Raw genomic sequence first — 20,785 nt, forward strand, 5'->3', positions numbered from 1 at the left:
ATTACTCTACAAAGGACCTCAAAAGATAAACATGTTGCAGTTAGTGAGTGATGTGCTCAAATATAGTAGTGGTGGGAGCCATACAAACATATCATAATTAACAGGGAGTAGAAAGGAAAGAAAGTAATCAGTACTGAGAATACCACTTACCAGGGAAAAAGCTCTGTATCAGTTTACAATTATTTTAATTATTTCTGTGCTTTCTTTTTTTGTTTTGTTTAAAATTTTGTTCATGAATGCTATAAGTGATTGTAACTAAATTTGCAAGAATCTCAAATGGAGGTCAATACTCACTTCTACATGTTGACAGGTCTGAATGAGTTTTGCCAAAAGAGTTTCCAGTTCTGTGTTCCTCTTAATAAGGTTGGTGAGGTTACTCTCCAAATTTTGCTGTCAAAAAGAAAGGAAAAGAGCACGTTAGCATTTTGAAGAATTCAGTGTTTAGGTGAACAGCTGAAAAATGGATATATTTCCAGTATCTGAATTTTGTAATTACACAGGTATGAACATGAGACCTTTATTTTGATATGCTTCATTAGATGTTTTGTCTATGTATCAAGTAAGGCAAGACAAGAGGGTGGAAAATTTCAAGATAAGAACCAGTTCTAGAAAACAGATTTTCTAAGGAAATACTGAAAACTAGATTAAGCAATTAGTTTTAGCTGGGGGCAGGGGAGGGCAGGGGGGAGAGGGAGTAAGAACAGCAACAAATCTAAAAACATTTCACCAGAAAAAGTGGTTTATTTTGGCTGAGAACACTTTTTGACTCTATTTCCTGTTCTCAGTCTAACATATGAATTTAAAAGCTGCTGCTATCTGAGGTCTCTGAGCGTGTGCCCTTTGGGAACACACTTGTAAGGACCCAGTAGACAGGTCAGTACTTTCTTTTTGGGATTCACAGTGCTGAGAAAGTTCCTAGTTCAGTGGGGTTATATTTTTTTATACAAACATCTAAAGAAAAATATCCTTTCTATGTGTAAGAATGAAATATCTACCCGCAGATTGTGCCTTCACAAACTGTTCTTGTGAGAGAACTTGTGGTTTGTGTCTGTGTTTATCAACTGATTATGGCTGCAATAAATATCTGCAACAGTGGGAGATCAGAGTGCTTTCCAGCTTCCAGATCTGAGGCCACATCCTGACCACTGTGCAATTGCATGTGAGATTGAGATCTACCAACAAATGTCTCAGCCTCCCTTCTACCCTCTGTATACACAGGAAGGAAATCCAAGCACAGGAGGAGGTCTGTGATGCCTGTGACCTGTTCCCTGGTCTGGCGGCCTTGGGATCCGGACCCTGCAGTAGTACATCATGGAACTTGCACCTATCAGCTCCTTGCTTTTTACTACACATCCCTAGATAGGTGCTATTTTACAGGAAAATCTTCTGGAAGCATATGGGCTGAAAAGTCTTTTTCTTTTTTTTTTTTTTTCCCCCTTAAAATGCCTTTAAAAAGGGTCCCGACTGTAGACACCTACCTCAGTAACTTCAGAGGCATGTATTTCATTTTGAAAACCTGGGTGTGACAAGCTGTTTCTCATAGTTATTCAGTTATGGAAGTGTGTGAGACTAGTCCCTTGCTTAGTATTCCTGAGAGGCTGACAGTCCCTGCCTTTTAATTGTACTTTGTCCTCTGAGCAGTACCCAGCATCTAGGAGCACTCAACAAGAGCACCAGAACTGAGTCCTGTGCTTCTCTCCCTACAAGGGCTGTAGTTTCTCTGCAGAGCTCCTGTTCATTTCATCCCTCCTCATCTTTTATTAATGGGCTTCTTTTTTTCACACTACTGCTTTTCCCCCCACTGTATCTATTCCATTGCTTAAGTCTCTTCAGCTACCATTAACAAACCCGACTTCACTCATCCTTCCCCCCTGCCCCTTACTGCCTCCATGCACACATTTTATGTGTGTGCATGTTTGCTGGTGTTGATATTCTCTGTCTATTTCATGCTGGTTTAAAGCATTTAGTTCCCTGCCTTCCCTTTTTTTGCATCTGTGCAGTCTCCTTACTCCTTCTTGTATATGGCTACAAACAAAAGAAGCTGGCAGTATTTCATTGCTGAACCATACATTTTGACATTTACCGGGACTGATGCTGTAAACACCAGAGGAGCAGTCAGTCCTGTTCCATTAAAGATAGCACAGGATTTTGATGGCTTTGCATATATAACCCTTCTGAGAAGCGTGATAGGTGTTTGAAGTACATATTTTTGGCATTTTCTTCCCAGCACAATCATGCATATCGTGTATCACAACCTTTGGCTGTAAAAATACCTTCTACACTGCATTTATTTTATAGCCCATTAAAACAAAGAGTAACAAGAACGGGCATTCTTTACCAAACAGTTTGAACTGTACCTTGTGTTTCTGTAAGCTGTACTGTGAACGGTCATTTAATTGCAAAGGCATGTTTGCTGTGATGTTATATGCCCCTTTGTAGAGCTGAGACTCACATGCAAAGTCAAAATACCATATATAGTTACAGTATCAGATAACTTCTGCCTTTAAAAAACAGTTTGTTAAGGGGATCCAAATGTGCAAATACTCTTGAAAAGATATATACCTTCTTATTGCTCATATATTAATTTTGTATGTTTTAATATTTTATACTAAAAGGTTTTAAATGAAAACATGTATTCTTGATTTGAGACTGCCTAATTTAAAGTGTATTATTTGACGTAATAAATGCTAACAGACAGGACCTGTACATATTATGAAAAAAATATTCTTAAAGTTTTATGGAATATTGCAGTGATTTTAGATATCCTGAAAGTATCTAGCAAAGGACATTACTACATAAAGAGTAAGTACTTTTCTCTGAAACAGGAATTTATTTATCCATAATTATATATAATTATATCCACGATCTTTTCAAAACCTGGATAAAGAACAAAATTTTAGAATAAGTTTCATATGTAGTCAATATAAACATAAACCCATTTATATTATTATACTAAATTATTACACAGGTCTTTTGATGGCCTCCACATTTCCAAACAGTGAAAACAGAGAGTAGCTACTAAACAAGTAAGTTGCTTTACAAAAATTGTTGTTAATGAGTTCTTGTGGTCTAGCTCCTCAAACTGTGTCATTTTCAAACTGGAAAGCTTGGAAGTTTTGTTAAACTTTTGTGGGTTTTTTGTTAAACATCAGTTTGCTTGTTAAATATCAGTCTATATTAATGTTTTACAAGACAGTAAGAAGCCGGTGGCTGCTTTCTGAAATTAATGTAAATCTTTCCAGTTTTACTAGGCAAGTACTGAACAGCAGCTCTTTAAATTGGCCTGACTTGAAAGTTTTAAAGGTCATCAAACTCAATCAATTCTCGCAGTATGCTTACCTGGATTTTCTCTTGGCAGTATCTTCTTCTAGTTCTTTACCTTATTCTATTCCTAGATGACCATGGTACCCCTCTACCTACCGCATGATAGTAGGTATCAGAAGCAGAGTTCAACCCCTGCCCTCTTTCTTTACGCTATATAGGGGGAGCCTGAAAAACGTTTAAATTTCAAAAGCAGAAATTTGCTCAAAGACTTTCTGAACTGTCCCAAATGCCTTTCACATCCACACCTAAAACTTCCCAGGTTGTGTGAAACTTCAATGCCAGATTTGGAGCTCTGGCCATCTTGAAAAATTGATTCAGTTCTGTAGACTAGAATTCCTGGGATAGTGAATTACAGACAGGTTTTAAGCCTGGACAAAGTCTGCTTTCATATTATGATGTGAATGTGAAAATGAGTGGCAGAATAAGCCTATTCTAAGTGTCTTCCTCCCACCTAATCTTCTACTGCTGTTCTCTTAGGTGAACCAAATTACAACTGTTTTTGTTATTTTATTTTTAAATGCACAAGGTATACAATAATTTCTTAAAAATTTGCAAGTGCCTTCCCTTATCTTTTTGTCACTTGCCAATTTTCATTGTTATCTGCCTATTAAAGACTGACCTTGGAAATGCAGGGGTTGGTTTTTGAATGGACAATAGTTGCTGTGTATTTGCTCTGTGAACAGGCTTCAAGCATGTTAACTCACTGAATGCAAACTGCTCTCAAAAAACAAAAGCAAGGTTGAATGTTTCCTGACTTACGAGTGCAGACCTAGCTCAAGATCTTGACATTCCATGCATGCTTTGCAACTGTTTTTACAACATCCAGTATAAAGTGAAAAGAATAATGCTTACTGTCTATTTAACATTGTCTGAAAACTATACAACATAAATATTCCTATAATATTGGGATAAATCCAAGTAGATGAAATCACAGACATGCAATTGAAAGGGACAGTTAAGGATGATGTTTCATTTTGAATCTGCATGCCTACAAAATGATATGATCCAGGGACTAGAGCCTGAAGCTGGAAAAATTAATGCTAAAAATTAGAGGAAGTCAACTCAGGGGTAGATGCTCTTTTTAAGCTGCTTTCTATCTCACACTGAAGTCATGATTTTGTTTCAGTAACGATTGCGTGAGGCTTGTGCCCTGATTGAAGTGGGAGGTCAGACTAGATGTTCATAATGGTCTCTTCTGGCCTTTAAATCTATCAGTCTATGAAAACCAAATGTGAACCCATGCCCTATTCCAAATTAACAGTCTCACGCAAAGCATTGCTTGTCTAAGGAAGGTAGCACAAACAGATAGTCCTAAACTGCTATATGGGTTGAAAATGCTGTCAAAATAAATTAATATAAGCTTCTTGTCATGGTTTTAAGGAGAAAAATGCTGAGTTGCGTGCTCGTGCCTTACATCACAGCAGAGAAAACAACAACATCCCCAAAATCATCTTCTCAGAGATGTTTTTCTGCTCCATAAAAAAAAACAAACCCCAAAATCTACTCAAAGGGCCAGAAAATGAAGCATATAGCTATCAGCTACAATGAGATTTTAAATTTCATCTGAAGTAAAGACAGTCTTTTTCTCATTAAAAACACTATTTTTCTTGCCATCAGTAAATATAAAGATGCATTTGTATTTTCCACTCACTGCTTACTGAAAGGCTTTGAGAACCGGTCCACTGAAGCTGCAGTACTGGGACAGTACCTTGTAACAACAGCCTTGATTACCATTTACATAAAATCCATCATGATCAAAGCTTTTTGGCAGGAAATGTTGACAGCAGTTTGCATTTCCTTTGCTCCTGGTGTAAAATTTATCAGAATAAGGTATATTTTGGAGATACTTCCTGGTTTAGAGAAGAAAACAACTTTGGAGAGACTTCTGGGATTATCAGAGTCCCACATAGTGGAAATTAGGTTTAGTAATTACATCAGTTTCATAAGAACCACAGCCACCCCTCCTCCCCATCATCTCCTTACAAATGAAACAGGGATAATATATTTCCAGATTTGGTTGGGAAAAGCATGTAACCAAGAGCCACACAATAACACTGCAGTGAAATAAAAATGAGGACTAAACCATCACAAGGAGGAACTGTGATGGTATCCTAACTTACCCTAACAAGGTAACCAGAGTGATGTTGACTTGGCAGATCAGTCTTTAGTACACATAGGCTGGCTAGAGACCATAAATATACACCCTGTGACTAACAAAGTCCATGCAACCACATTGTCACTGCAACTGTTTCTGTTCTTGACTTGTTTTGTTCTTGGCTTGCATGTGCCCCAGTTACGTTTTCACCTCGTCGTAGTGACATACCCTATGAACTAGGCCTGTTGCCTTCAGGACTTGTGGCTATCTTATTAAAAAAGCTGTCGATCAATTCCAGAAGAACTGCCAGAACATTAGACATGGTTTTGAGCCAGGTTTTGGGTGTATGCGAGTTTAATGTTTCCTTTGGTGTTCTTTATTTAAATGGACATGCCAGGTGCACATGGAAAAATTTAAGCTAATTTTTATTCTATGTACTTCTCCTGAAACAGATGACTGCTCTTCCGTAGGATACACATGCGCGACCCTGTATTTTTCCAGCGAGGGAATGGTAACATTTGTGGTTAATAGGAATTATTGACCTCAAGTCTCAAATGGCCAGAGCTTGACAACTGCACTCCACAATTCTATGTGTAAGGAAATAACAGCTATGATGCTGATACACTCCTGGGGACTAAGATTTTTACCTCAAGTGATTACAGTATATCACAAGAAAAGACCCATGAGATACTGCACTGTTAATTAATTGTCCAGGACTATTTGTATTAAAAGCGCAATAAAAAATAGCTACCTTTGAAGTCACTATGACTTAAATGATGTTAACTAAGTTGGGTCTATTTTCATATAGGAATATCACTTATTTTCTTATTAACACCCATTTCAAATGGGAAATTGTGGAAATTAAAGGAAATCCAAGCATTTCAGATTCTTGACCACATAAAATCTTTATTAACTGAAAGGACAGCATTCTTGGGAAAACTTAAAATTGCACTTTTACTTCTCTGCAAAGCCTCAAATAAAAAATATATATTTTTATATATATATAAAATACATATATGATATATATACACACACATACATATATATATGTATAGTATGCTATAGCGGAAGTTTTCCTTTATTGTGTAGTATTAGGTTTGGGAAAGAAAGAATGTATATGCTTAAAAACTATTCAGACTGTAACAGGGACCATGATTACTGAGAACACAGGCCAATGGAAATGATGCTGCTTAGTTATTTTCAATATTATAATGTGAAATGGACATATCAAAAAATGAGAAGAAAGTTATTTTTTCTTTTAAACAGGGATAGCAATTTATTTTCTGAGGGCATTCAAACATGTTATAAGAACTTTTCCCCAGTTTAGACAGCGACAAAACTGGCTGTATAAGGCAACCCGTTTTTTTAGATTCTCATTTAAATTAAACTATTAGAAGATATTCAAATGTTGGCTTGGATATGCGGAGTTGATTGAACCCTATTTCTAATAAGTCATTAATCAAAGAAGGACCACAATAATTATCAGGAATCAAGGATCAAGAAAGATTAGATGAAGCACTTGACTAAATTAAAAACCAAAACCAGTCTTGGACTAATATGCGAGTTAATGCAGAACTGAAGGTATATTTGAGGGCCCAATACATATTTCTATATATTTTGGCCTTCAATGCAGTAGTCAAACTGGATGCTGAAGCATTAAAAAAGCACAACAAATGCCAGACACACTGTATTTAAAGCATGTCATTAAAGACTTATTGTGGAGAGCTAAAGGGTTTGTAAGTTCATTCTTTTCCCCATGGACTAATCCATTGCAATGAAGGAGGTTAAGGAGAACTTGAACTGTTGCACAGCTGAAATCCAGCGTCCTGGCTGTACCCACTTCCAACCTTCCAAGATATGGAATATACTTAAAACCAGGAGTTCAACAAGAGCTCCTGCTCATGAAATGCCTAATTAATCTTGCACAAGCAAGATCTGGGAAGTAGTCATTCCAAAACCTGAAGTTCTGACTTTTGCACATAACCAAAGTTCTGAATTTTGCACACATATATATGAAGACAAAGCATAAAGCTCATCTGAAGAGCCACAATTTATGCAGTGTTATTAAAGTCCTGGCTTCTACAGATGTCTGCCTAAATATTTCTGAAAGTTTGTATTTTATTTAAGAGGTTGTATAATGAAAAAAATCTGGTTTTCATCAGTCAGTACATATTACAGCGTTTTGCAGTTGAAAAATTCCATCTTATCTAACCAGGTAAGTATAAAAACCAATTCAGCATTACGCAAAACTGGCAAATTAGAAAGGATGGTTAGATGAGAAAGGATGATTAGGCAAGGAGTAGAGAAGGTCAACACTGTGGTTTGGTCTGTGTTAGGTAGCCGACCAGTGGAGCTGTTACAAACTTGATTTAGGTCTTTCTGCCGACCTGTAACAAAGTTGATATTTGAAGCAGCTGGACCCATCTGCATTTATGTTTCTCACTATGCCAAACAGCACTTTGAAGGACCTCTACAGATTGCTCTCCTGAGGATATTAATTGGCCATCTGGAGAATGAAGCTCTAAGTCCATCTCCTAGCATGGCTGGAAGGGCTGGGACACCCAGGGCACACACACTGGCTTTGTCTGCTACTAGTGCAGCACCTAGCAGCTGGGCTAAAGGGACCACCAGCAGTTCTTATGCAAGAAATAGGAGTGACATTCTGTGCAGTTCCTCTATAGAGAGGAAACAGGTGCATCTGTGAATACAATATATCCCTAGCTGTTGCTCTGATGGCATATTAGAAGCCACATAGGCACCATCAGCAAGCCTGAAGCCAGAGCACAATGTCTCTTTCAGAAAATGGTGATCCCACTGTCCAGCAGAATCATGCATGAGGCAAATGTCAACCAACCAGGCAATCAAGAAGACCAAACTCTGACTTAGGGTGACTCATACTAAACAAAGCATCACTGACAACTATGTTTTATGTTGGGTTGGGTTTTTTTGTTGCTTATAAACCCTCAGGATTTTGGCAAGAAGCATGGTATGCTTCTTGAATTCTTCCACTCTTGAATGCGCTGGTTTTGCACCACTGAAATCATCAGTGGCTATACCTTTTCCTTGTAGTCAATAGGCTCTAGTTGCAAGAGGTTACTCGCCATGAAACAGTTGGCATCTGACTAGTATAGTGCTCATTCTGGCACTTGCTCATTTATCTTTTTGCTGCCTGCAGTTAGAGTTTGGTCTAGACAGAAGGGTAAATCTGTGTTTTCTTTTTCTCACCTCCTCTATTTCTTATTCAGTAAACTAAAATCCTCCACTATATTGAGTAAATACCCTGAAATAACTTTGATATGGTGAATGTGAGTTACTCACATCATCTAAAATACTTGTCAAACTGGCCTGATAATATAATTCATCTCTATTTTTCTCTAGAAAGATTTTGACCAAGCACCAGAGCTTGAATGTAAGAGCTAGGAAAATAATAATCTTTCACTCAGATTTCAGCTACGAAGTGGTTATTTTGTTTGAATTTACCAGCTGCCGTGGATAAAACCAGATAAAAATCTTATAGTACAATTACATACTTAGAGACTTACTAAAACAATGTGATGGTGGTGAGCTGAGTTTAAACTAAATTATGAGTATAAATTGCAAAGTATAGATCATGATTTGGGATCAGATTTTGTTTCTTATTTCTGTCAGACTCAGGTGAAGTTTCTATTTTGACTGCCTAGCCCTTATTGCCAATACTTCATCAGAGATCAGATCCAGATTTCAAAATTTCCAACCAACAAAAAGTCCAAACCTGACACCAATAAAGACAAAACCCAAACCAATGCAACAAAAGTTCCAGGAGATTTTGGCTGGAAAACCAGGCTCAGGCCAGAGTAGAATTTAAATACTGATACACTGAAAAAACAGCCAAAACAAAAACAACGTTTCATTTTTGCCTTGTATTTTCAGCTGAGAAATGAAAGAAAAGCATACCAAGGAAATAGCAGGCAGAAGTGTCATCCTCTCCCATTTAATATACAACACTAAAAGCTTTTCGTCCCCTTACCTCTGCAGTGGATTCAACTCCATTCCCAGACATCCTGACTTCCCTTACTACTCTTACATCCAAAACATGTATGTATTTTGCCCCTTTTCCTTTGGTCATGCTGCGATCTCCCCAGCTGCTGCTCCAATGTGTCCCTCATGTCCTGCTAGATTTTATGCACCTGAGTGGAACACAGTTGCCGGCTTTTGCTTTGCTGGCAGTACACAGTGCCAAGAGTTTCTGGGTAGAATATCTGAAAGTAACTTGGATGCTCAAGAAAATGCTCAGGGGGTGAGGGATGTATGCTATAAGCAGAGGAGCACCTGAAGAAATAATTACTTGAGTTCCCCTGCTAAAATACTATTTTTCAGCTCCTACTGCTATATGCATTTACACAGATTAAAATGCAATAATCAAGTCAGTGTTAATCCAGATACCATTTGAGAGGGAAATAATTCAAGGACAGATTATTATTTAACAGCCTTTGACAATGCATGGTTAAAAAAATCGACAAGCCTAAAGAAAACACGCCATGTGGAAGCCACAGGAGACTTGCATTATTTCACTTACCTCAGCATTGCAGATAATCACAGATGTGTCTCATTTCACTAATATGAACTAATCAATTGGTATGAACTACTGATTTTTTTTATTCTATTACGAACAATTGCATGAGGACACTTCAAAGTAATAAGTTTTAGCTTAAGAAAGCATGTTTGCAAATTCTTTTGTGGTTTATTTTTACTACGTTTTATGATAATAAATCAATTGTAACTCAAATTCATCAATAATTGAGGTCCCATCATTATAATCCAAGTGTTATGTTCTATTTTTTACTTCATCTTACGTGCAGCTTGAAAGCACACCTGGAGTAAAACTTCTGTTGGTAAGAATCAGTGGATTGTGACAATACATTTCTAGTAGCATCACACAACTCTGGTCTCTCAAGACATTTAAAATACAGCACTAAAAATAAAAATTCTGCTGTAGTTTGGCAAGGCGATAGATCACAGAATATGAAATCAAAGGACATTTTTTAAATAAAAACTGTACATGGAAACCCAAATACATGCACCTGTGAGAGTCTGAACTCACACTGCACAAGCACAAGCTGATCTATCACTGTTTCAATTTCGATCTTCATTTTGTACTGCAGTTCCTGAATTGCAAGCTTCTTTGTTTTCTTGACAGCTGAAAGGAAGAATACTAAGGAAAGATGTACATGCTCTTTTCATAAGATAACTGGAACAATTAATAACAGAACTGCACATTCCAAGAGGAAGAGACACTGAATATTTTGCTAAGAAATTAAGAACAATTGTCTTTGGCCTTAACATTAAACATCCAAATTTGCATTAGTTTATTTGGTAAATCTGGCATTAGAAAAGAGAGCATTTAATTCATAGCAAACCAAAGCAATTTTTAAATACATATATATATATATATATATTATAATTTTATAAATAAATGCCCAATTGAGAACAAAATATGTATAACAAAGAATAAGACATCTGAATCCACATTCCCTTTTCTATAAGAACAGCAAGAAGTAGGTATAACCAAACCCTTCTTTAAAACATTAGAAACTTAAGAAAAATAAGACCTTTTTAAAGTGCCATTTTTCTGTTACCTCTTCTTCCTCCAAATGCTAAATGCAGAGGTGATGGTCCTCTAGAGGAACTCATGTGTAATTAATGAAGCCTTATAACTTACTTTTGAATGATTTACAAAAAATCTTAGACTCTTTCACCTTATCCAGTCAGCATATATAAACTAGGGATGCAAAACTGAGCCAGTCCTACACGGCCTAATGAACATCTTCACATCACGTAGGCTAACAGCAGGAAAATGCACAATTGGCCTGCCTGAACCTTCCCATATCACTTCGGCCACTTTTCTGTAACCATTTATCATGACAGGCATTCAAGTAATAAAAAATAAATGTGCTCACATTTTGGTGAAAAGGCTAGTAATTTAGAAAGATGTGTAAATCCAATTATTCCTGGAGAAAGAGACAGGGAGATCTTAACTTTCCATTTGACCCATTTAGATAATGTGACCAATTTATACAGACTTCCTCCGGACAAATTATTCATTTGATTCACCAGAGCCTTTGAAGTTTTCCTGCTATCAAGGACGACAAGCTTTTTCCACTGAAAACATAAGACAATGCTGATTATATAAGTATGCTTTTCACGGTACTTTGGGAAGATACAGAAACTGTAAAGCCTGCAGAAATATTTATTTAGGGCCTTCAATTAGCTAATTTGGATTTTGATCTAAGACAAAGTTTTCTTTGAAGAAAAGACATGGACTTGATTCACCCAGTATGTTACTTCAGGTCTGTGTTTTCTACATCCATTGTTTCTGAGAGTTCAGGCCTACGGACTTTGTGAGAAACAGCTTCTCTTTAGCCATATAAAAAATGCACAAACAAGCATGCACTTATTTACATAGGTACTCTTACATGCTCTGTAACATGGAAAAAGTCACGGAGTGTGTAAATGGCGAACAGAGAGTCTCCTCTAGTGTTTCTGTGCATGATCAACAACAGCATTTTGGGGTCACAGAATACTCATTGAGGGCTGAGCCTTATTTCATATACTCAACAGTTCTTAAAACACCCCATAAAAATATAGTTCTTTAATTTCCCTTTTAATTTTCCTTAACTGAAGGAATTAGATCTCCCTGGAGAAGAGAAGGCTCAGAGGGACCTCATCACAGTATTCCTCTACTTAAAGCAAACCTGTAAGATTTTCTCTCTTCACGAGGAGCAGACAAGGGACAATGGGTAGGAGGTGTACCAGTAGAAGTTTCACCTCGATGTAAGATATATTTTACATTGGGAACAATCATTTACTCTAACAGCTTCCCCAGGGACATGGTAGAATCATCATAACTGGAGGTCTTCAAGATGTAAATGCAGGTAACTTCATCAAGGCTCTCTTTCACATGAAAGGTTGGACCAGTCAGTCTTTTAAGGTCCCTTCCAAACTGGGGTATTCTCTGATTGATGATTTATTACATACTTAATTAAAGAGCTGTATCTAAAATTGAATCAGTCTTTTAAGTGCGGTTCTGTGTGCATGTACATTTGCAGGCATATGGGTGTTTCAGCAAATACTCCACTGAAATCAACCTACAGATTAGCTTGGGCTCTTAAATTGGCTTACTGGGCTCCATGCCTGTATCTTGAGCTGATTTGCCCAGTTTGAGCAGATTTCAATTATGCACCTCTTTCCTGATTTTGAACACTACAGGGTCACTAACAATCAAAAGTGAGTTATGGACAGGAGAGAAATGGTGTGTCTTCAGCTCCCACTGGCTTGGTCCACTCTTTCCCATATCTGAGGGACTTTGGAAAGCAAAGCCTGGCAACACTTGTCAAACCTCAGGACACGAAGCTCTCCCAGACTGAGGGGCTTTGATTCCTGCTTTCTGCATGCACGCCTGTTTGCCCTGCGCATAAACACACAAATCTGTGGGATGGCCAAGAAAACAACTGCAAATAACTGAAAGGGTGCCGGAAGGACAATGCCATATATTGCCATATATTGCCTGCATAACTGACATTGAGAGCGGTATTTTTTTCCCAATTGCATACATTTTGCAAGTCCACTGTGACAGAAAAAGCAAGCTGGCGTCAGTAAGCCTTTCCCTTTGTTGAAACCGTTCATAAAGGATATGGGAATTACATCTGGGGAACTGCATATTGTGCATAATATTACTGAATATTGCAATGACAGCTCCATTAACTTTATTTTTTTTCATTTGTTTCTGCCAGAGTGGTTCCTATTCCGCACACTTGCAGTACAAAATTAACTTTTACCCAGGATCTGTTAATTAATAAGCAGCATAAAACGAGCTTTTACCCAGGATTTGTTAATTAATACGGAACTTATTCTACTTTATAGTTCAATATTTCAGGATTTTTTTTTTTAATAATAATGTATTTGTTCCCAAAGCTAATGACAATGCAAATTATGCAATGTCTTCAATTCCATAGTAACCACCTGGCTTCAACTGAAAGAATTGAAACATCAAATACATGAGGCTTTAAAATGACTTAAATTACTCATTTAAGTAATTGAATTAAAATTGATAAAACCAGTTTTCTTAATAGAGATAAAACAGTAAGAGTGCATACTTCGTAATTTCCCTTTATGAATTTCAATTATTTTCACAAGAGCGAAATGTTTCATGATCCTTATTTTATGGATTTTTCAATTTTCCTGAGATCAAATGTCTCTAATTAAAAAAACACCTGAAGGTTCTACTAGTTTTTCTACTGAGTCAGTGGGCTTTGAATAAGATTTATCAGAAGCCAGTAAAGTTAAGAAAGTCCTTCCTGTCACAGATAGCATGCGCTGGTAACTCATGCTTGTACAGACAAGTAACATGGGAGGAAAAGATACTGATTAATCACCACTTTGTTGTCAGAGTAGTGTCAGTATATTCGATATCAAACCGTTGCTCAAACAACATGTACATGATTACCAATGGCAACAAATGCAATGACTCAAGATGTATAGGTTTGGCATAATGGAGGTGCACTGCTGTTGACACAGTCACAGACATGATCGAACTGAAAACTCACTGGAAAAACATTCCCAATTCAGACTTCTAAAACTAGCATGTCAGAAACATTTCATGAAACATTACTGTATTGCTGCTGAATGTCAGTTTGAAACTGCATGTCTGAAAAAAAGGAGACTTTAGTAGTTCCTGATGGGTTTGTCCAGACCTTTAAGGCTGTACATTCCCATTAGTAAACATGTACTGCACTACATCTCCACTGCATGACATTAGCTGCTAGGTGCTTTTCAAAATAAAGAGAAGTCTGGTTTGTTTCATTTTTCAGTTCTCCACAGGTACCTTGAGAAATGTCTTAGGTACAAAAGAAATTTGTACATCAAAAATGCTTTTGAGACTCCGGGTCAAACAGCTAGCACTAAAATCAAGTGTGAATGAAAGGAAAGGAAATCACCATAAAAGCAATGCATCTAATAGCACAGGTTAGTGACATTCTTTAATCAAACGCTGTACTTGGTAAAACAGCTGTTCACCCTGACGATTGCAGAAAAGGCCCCACAGATCCTGGTGAACAAGCTGACGGTGTGCTCTCACAGCAAAGACGGCTGTTGTCACCTTGAAGGTGTTAAAATTCTAGAAGAGGTTGCCCAAAGTACAAGGAACTAATAAACATCTATGAATTCAAGATTTTGGTTTACGTATTCAAGGAGACAGATTTCAGGAAAATCAGCTTTTTGGATTTTGTTAAGCTTGTGAGCTTCATCAGATATGCCTAATATGCCCATTATTATAGTACATAGTTGCCAACTTTCTTTTGGTACATTTTATGATACTATTAATGTACGTTGTAAACAATGAGTGAATAATATGGCTACATAGCTTGTCCTGCTAACTTCACTTAATCTATTATTTGAATTCTTATCTTCTGCAGGATATTAAGTTTCAGTGAATAATATAGTTCCTGGTAGTGTACAATTACAGAAACATCTTTTCACTTCACTTCAAATCTGTCACAAACAGAGACTAACTTATTAAGGGATGTTTTCAGTTTTCACGGCAATTGTGAGATATGATAGATAGAGCAAGAACTCCAACATTTTCAGCCTTTACTATTTTACATGCATTACTAAAAAGAAAAATGCTGTTTACTTTCCTCCATTCAGCATTGTCTGGGCACTCTCAGCAAGTGTGGAAAAACTGCCACCCTGTTTCTGAGACTTGGTCTGTCAGCATGCGGCACCACACACTCGTGGTTTAGTGCTTCAGGGCGGCACTGGCAGGCATGAAAGTTTCAAAGAGCTTCAATTTTAAAACCCATCAACAGAGAGAGCAGATTCAGGCCTGCTTTTAACTGCTTTTAACATTTGCTTACTTTATATAAAAGCTGTAGGGCAAAAAGAAGAAAAGGCCTTAAAATGTGTGTGGATAGCTTTACATAGAAATACAAATTAAATTAAGAGAATTTAGTACTATACAGTATTAGAAAAGTATAAAGAAAATAGTACCACCTAAACAAATTACAAGTCCTTACATAAAAGCTGTGCCTATTTCTCATTTCCCCCTGAATAGCCTGGCTTTCTCTGTCCCTGTCTTTGTCTTTCCCATTAAATTGCTCTTTTTTTTTTTCCCAACAGTCAAAAAAATGCCACTTAGCCAAAGTGAAATCCTTAATTCTTTTGAGGATATACAGTATGGGTCTCCTAATTAGGGCATCCTGTGGAAACTCAATTTAAAGAAAGACTGGAGAAAGAGGAAAGAAATACTATACAATACCTTGTACTGAAATAATGCACCGATTAAATAAAAATGCAAGCTAAAAATTGCACGCTTTTCATTTTTCCCTGGAGGTCTTGTGAAAGGCTAAAAGCATTTTCAGTTTAGTCCCACAGATTTAAAATTTGACTGCTATTTTGCATCAGAGCTGTAATTAGTCATTTTGATACTAACAATGGAGTTTATAATTTCACACCAGGCTGATCATCACTTAAAACTGTTTATTTCAGCTCAGTACATCCCTGTTAATTGGAATGTTTTGCTAGTGGTGTGTTCCCACTAAGATACAGTCATGTCATGACAGCCATTAGGCTCAACCTCTTGACTATCACCCACAAAACGGCCCCCCTTAATACTTGCATATTGATAGCTGCATTTAGATACACTAATGGCTATTTCTTGTTCAAACGTGATGTTTAGGTGAAATACAAGAATTAGTATGCAAAATTGCAGTCTCTTACACATGAGGTCAGATTCCGTAATTACCATGGTCATATCTGGCCTTAAAAAGCTGAGAATTTATGATGTCTGCCTGCAGCAAGTTTTAAAAAGTATTTCTGCTATACACAAAGGGCTAAATTCAGCCACTAGTTGAATGTAAGAATCAGATGATTTCCAGAGATTTATCTCAGATCATAATTTATCCTCAAGTATTTAGAACATTTCAGACTTTTTAAAGCTGTTAGTCATATCAGCAGGGATAGCAGTTTCACTTCACACTTGACTTACGCATACTTGACATTTCCCATTATTAGATCTTGGTTTCACACACAGCAATGTCAAATTTTAATTATTCCAGATTCAATTTACCAGTTACAGTGTTTCTTTGGCCTGATTTTATTTAATTTTTATTTATATGATAACAGCAGATAGAATGACCAGCTGATGTCATAAAATAGGCTAGGGGAAATACGCTGCCAGCCATGATAAGAAGTCTTGCTCTTCTGCTTCAACGCTTTGAAAACTGGATTTAAATTTAGCAAGAGAGGTTTCTGTGCCAGGCGTATGCCTCTTGGGTTTTTTGCCTTTTGCTGTCAGTCCTTACAAATTCAGGCAAGATTTGAAAAAACCTGTATATTGCAGTTTTGCAACTAAAAGCTTTGAAGATTGTCAATGCTAGCTGAACTCCAGACTCCCTGATGACCAGACGGTACATGCACCATCACAGTACAGCTCAGGGCTACTAAAACCAAATTACAACAGCCATGTAATGACTTCTCCCACCTGATGACCCAAGACAAGTGGGAGTTCTAAAAACAGAGAATTTATCTGTTTTGTGCTCTCAGCTCTCCCCCCATGAGGACGCGCTAGTTAATGCAGAGCATTTCAGTTGAAGTGCTGTAGTTTGGTTAGGTACAGATAAACTAGTTTGACAAAGACATGGGATCACTGGATAAAATTTGTTACTTGGTGAGGCTAGATTGGAATTAGGGAATTCTGGGAATAAATGGGGATGTACAGATGGAAAAGCAGAGTGAGCAGAGTGATGTTGGAAAAGGATTCTGAGACTGGCAGTCAGGTGAGCTGGAAGCCCCTCTGCAAGTACAGCCAGACAAGAGCCTGCAAGTGAGAGGGTAAAACAGCAGTGTGGATACTGGAAATGTTAACCATTTCCAGGAATGAAAAAGGAGCAGAGATGGTTGAAAGATAAGGTGATGGGAGGAAGAACAGCTGAGACTGGGTAAATAAAGGCTTGCAGGGCAAAGCCACCGGGCCTAGAGACCAAGGGAGGACAAAGCCCTAAGCAGAACAGCTGTGTGTGGGAGGGGGGAGCTTACTGAAAATAGATGAGCATCCATGGAGATCCAAGTGGTCTGGGAACCAAAGGAAAAGATTCAGAATAAATACAGATGCAAAGCCAGGGAAATGGTACCTTTGGGGCATGGATGCTAAGCATATAAAACTGGAAAAGGATCTGAACAGGCAAGGAGACTGAGACTGGGTATCTCTAGGTGAAGCCTCTAGGTGAATAATTTTGTAAGCCTTTGTGTGGGCTTTTATTAACAGAGAAAAAAGTCAGCTCCAGAGAGCATTCTTGTAGTTCTCAAATGATCCCTATGATATCAGCTATACTTTCCTATGTAGCAAAATATTTCTATCTGCCAACAGAAATGCAATCATATATTGCAACAGAATCACATGTGTGAGACCAAGAGACAACATTCTGTTTTTAATTGTTTCTCACAATTCTTTCTTGCAACCTTGGGAATTCTGCTGATATGTAAAAAGTGAGAAGTAAAAAAAAACATAAACAGTAAAATGGTTGTCTCTGGAAATGCTGCTCTTTTGTAGACACTGAAAAAAGTAAATATCAAAGGATGCTTTACTCTTCTAAATTGCCAACCTGTGATTTCTGTTTCTATGATTTTTGCTGTTGATTTGATTTAGGTAGGATTTCAGCCCATCTTTCTTGGAAAAGGAAACTGAAATAAAGCACTCATTCTCCTAATCCAGTTTTTAATCAGTAAAAGGCTGTAATGCTAATATGGTTGGTTTCTGGTTTTGCACAGTGTAATGTGCAGCTCTTTGCTCTCTGCAAGTTAACAGGGTGCTAGAGGATGATGCTATTTCCTTCTACCTGCTAGCAAGTATAATGTATAATACAATGCAACTTGTCATCAGCTTTTGTTAGGTGGAGTGTAGTAGTATTCTTATTAATAAGTTCTCCAAATAGAAGACTCTGTGGAGTTTGTAGGATTTTTACTTTTTCTTTTTTTGGCATTGTCAATCAAAGAAAAAATTAAAGTGGTTTCATTTCCCATATTACAAGTCCTTCACAAAATGTGTTTTCTCACAAAGGCTGTGACAGTTTTAGCCTAGAGTTATTTTTTGCTTTGGAAAGTGATTAGAATGTTAAGCATTTGCTTTTAAGAGGAAGATCCTTCTTTGATATAAATTGTGACTCTGACAAAATTATTTATGTCAGCTGAGAATGTGTCCCTGCTACTGTGCTGCTGACATTTACTTTGAAAAACAGAAAAGGTATCTCATTATATTTATCATGACAAATCTCCCACAGATATCAAATTTTGAGGCTGTGCTACTTAGTCTGACATACAAGCCTAAGGCTCTACATGAGTCATTTAAAACCTTATGATAAAAACATGAAGAGCACTGAGTTTTCAGACTAATATAGATACAAATATATCAAACCTAAAGTGTAGGATTTAGCAACGTAGAGGCATAACTTTGTCAATCAAATGGGAAAACAGATCAGAAAACTAAATGAGGCATTTTTTAGCATGCTATTCAGTAGATATGCATCAAACAAGTTTAAGGTGGGCTTAGGTTGTAACCATCTCTTGAGAGCAGCCCCCTGTGGCATATTGGGTCACAGTGGGAGAGACCTTCCTCTGCCCTGACACCAAGCCATATGCTACATTGCAAGGACTTGTCCCTACATTAGCCCTATTGCTCACACTGCCCTGACTGAGCCAGGTTAGTCCTATTGCCTGCACTGCCCTGACTGAGCCATGCTACCCTTGCACCCTTGTATGTCATGTGGTCCAACAAACATTGGCATTCAAAACTTGTGTCCAGCCACCTGGCAGCACTTTGTCTCACACCAGAAAAGAAGTGAAAGTCTTGCCTATCAAAGTGCTTCAATAGCATGCTAAAATGTTAATTATAAATGTGTGGGGTTTCAATTCCATCTTTATTATCAGCTACAACCCAGTCAAGGATGCTGTTACAGTTCAGATACCCCTGCATCCATCTATAACACGATTGAGACTGTCAGTGTATACAACACTGAACTGCACTGATTTATAATTTGTGTGTATGTTCAGTTCTGAGGCCCTACTTTGTACTGCAACCAGTTAAAGCAGCAGCCTGTGTTTTAGCAGGCCAAATGTGTTGACCTGTTTTTCAAAAGTATATTGTCTGCAATTGCAACTATGTTTTTTTGTGGAGTATTCGTAAGTGCCTGGAGAACCAGACATTTAGAGTAGAGATCTGAAAAAAAAGTTGCTGATATCTAGCACTTACTAATTTCAATGGGACTAAATACAAGGCCTATTCTGAAATTTTGAAAATACCAGGTAAAACCTCATTCTCTTCATCTGTGTTTCTATACCCAAAGCTTATTTCCTTATATCCTGCACTGAGGCCAAATCTGGCGAAGATATTATGCAATGGTAAAAAACCTGCTAGCTGCTAATACTGCAGTAACAAAACCTGTCTGTATTCCTTACAGGGTCAAGTTAAGACCACTTAGGAAAGCCACAGCCTGACTCTAATACCTGGTTTAGAGATATTTTAATATGATTCAACATCTGCCATATGGGAAAGGTGAAATGTTCTCCCCCAGTACGTTCATTCAGTGACAGTCATTCCTCCTACACTGCTAGATACTGCTATTTGTTCAAGGAGTAAGTCACTGTCAGGAAGAAAAACTACTCTTGAATATAAAATTTGTATGTCTGGCTTAATCCACATAGAGTTATCTCAGTAAATCCCAATTCCCTTGTGAGAAGAATACTTAGGCAAATCCAAATTTACCATTTCTTTAGGAGATTCCGGTAATGATATATAGCTGTAGCGCACAGTAAGCGTGCTTTTAAAAGTAACAGGTTGACTATGTTACTTTCTTATTTGTCTTTAAGAAAAAACATTCCTGACTGGTAATATGTGCCAAAGGAAAAAAAAAAACATTATGAGAGCCACATTATTTTGAGCACAGGCTGGTAGGAAAATAACTACAGAGCAAGTTTTTCACATGGGTTTTGTCTTGACTTCTATTCCCCGGAGTGATGTTTATTTTCTGGCCTTTGCCACTTCACATCACTGAGTATTTGAGTTTCTTCATCAATAGAAGAAAAAAATAATACTGGCCTATCTCTATTTAATGAGGCAATGTAAAAATGGCCTCAGGGCAGTACCCAGAGGCCTTCCACAGCTACTCTCCAGGCACTGCCACTTGCTGTTTTTTGTGGGGTAGAAGCAACCTCTGTAAATGCTCTGGCAGCCTGTTCAAGTTAATTCTCTGTTCAATCCTCAGTGTGCACCAGTCAACTGATTTGGACTGGTTAGATACAACCAGTGTTGTTATAACAACACTGAACACGAAGAGCCCT

The 20,785-nt window shown here is 37.5% G+C and overlaps 1 protein-coding gene across 3 annotated transcripts in view; it reads right to left on the minus strand.

Annotated features, from left to right (window-relative positions):
- Positions 1-20,785, minus strand: part of MID1 (midline 1) — a 249,591-nt gene that overhangs the window by 47,476 nt on the left and 181,330 nt on the right. For all 3 annotated transcript variants that reach the window (XM_062603614.1, XM_062603615.1, XM_062603616.1), the window contains exon 3: positions 295-390. In XM_062603614.1, coding sequence (XP_062459598.1) covers positions 295-390 — 96 coding nt within the window. The remainder of the gene's footprint in view (positions 1-294; positions 391-20,785) is intronic.

This window comes from Pezoporus occidentalis, unplaced genomic scaffold (genome assembly GCF_034315485.1).
Source record: "Pezoporus occidentalis ecotype Australia unplaced genomic scaffold, CSIRO_AGI_Poc_V1 ctg81, whole genome shotgun sequence".
NCBI lineage: Eukaryota > Metazoa > Chordata > Aves > Psittaciformes > Psittacidae > Pezoporus > Pezoporus occidentalis.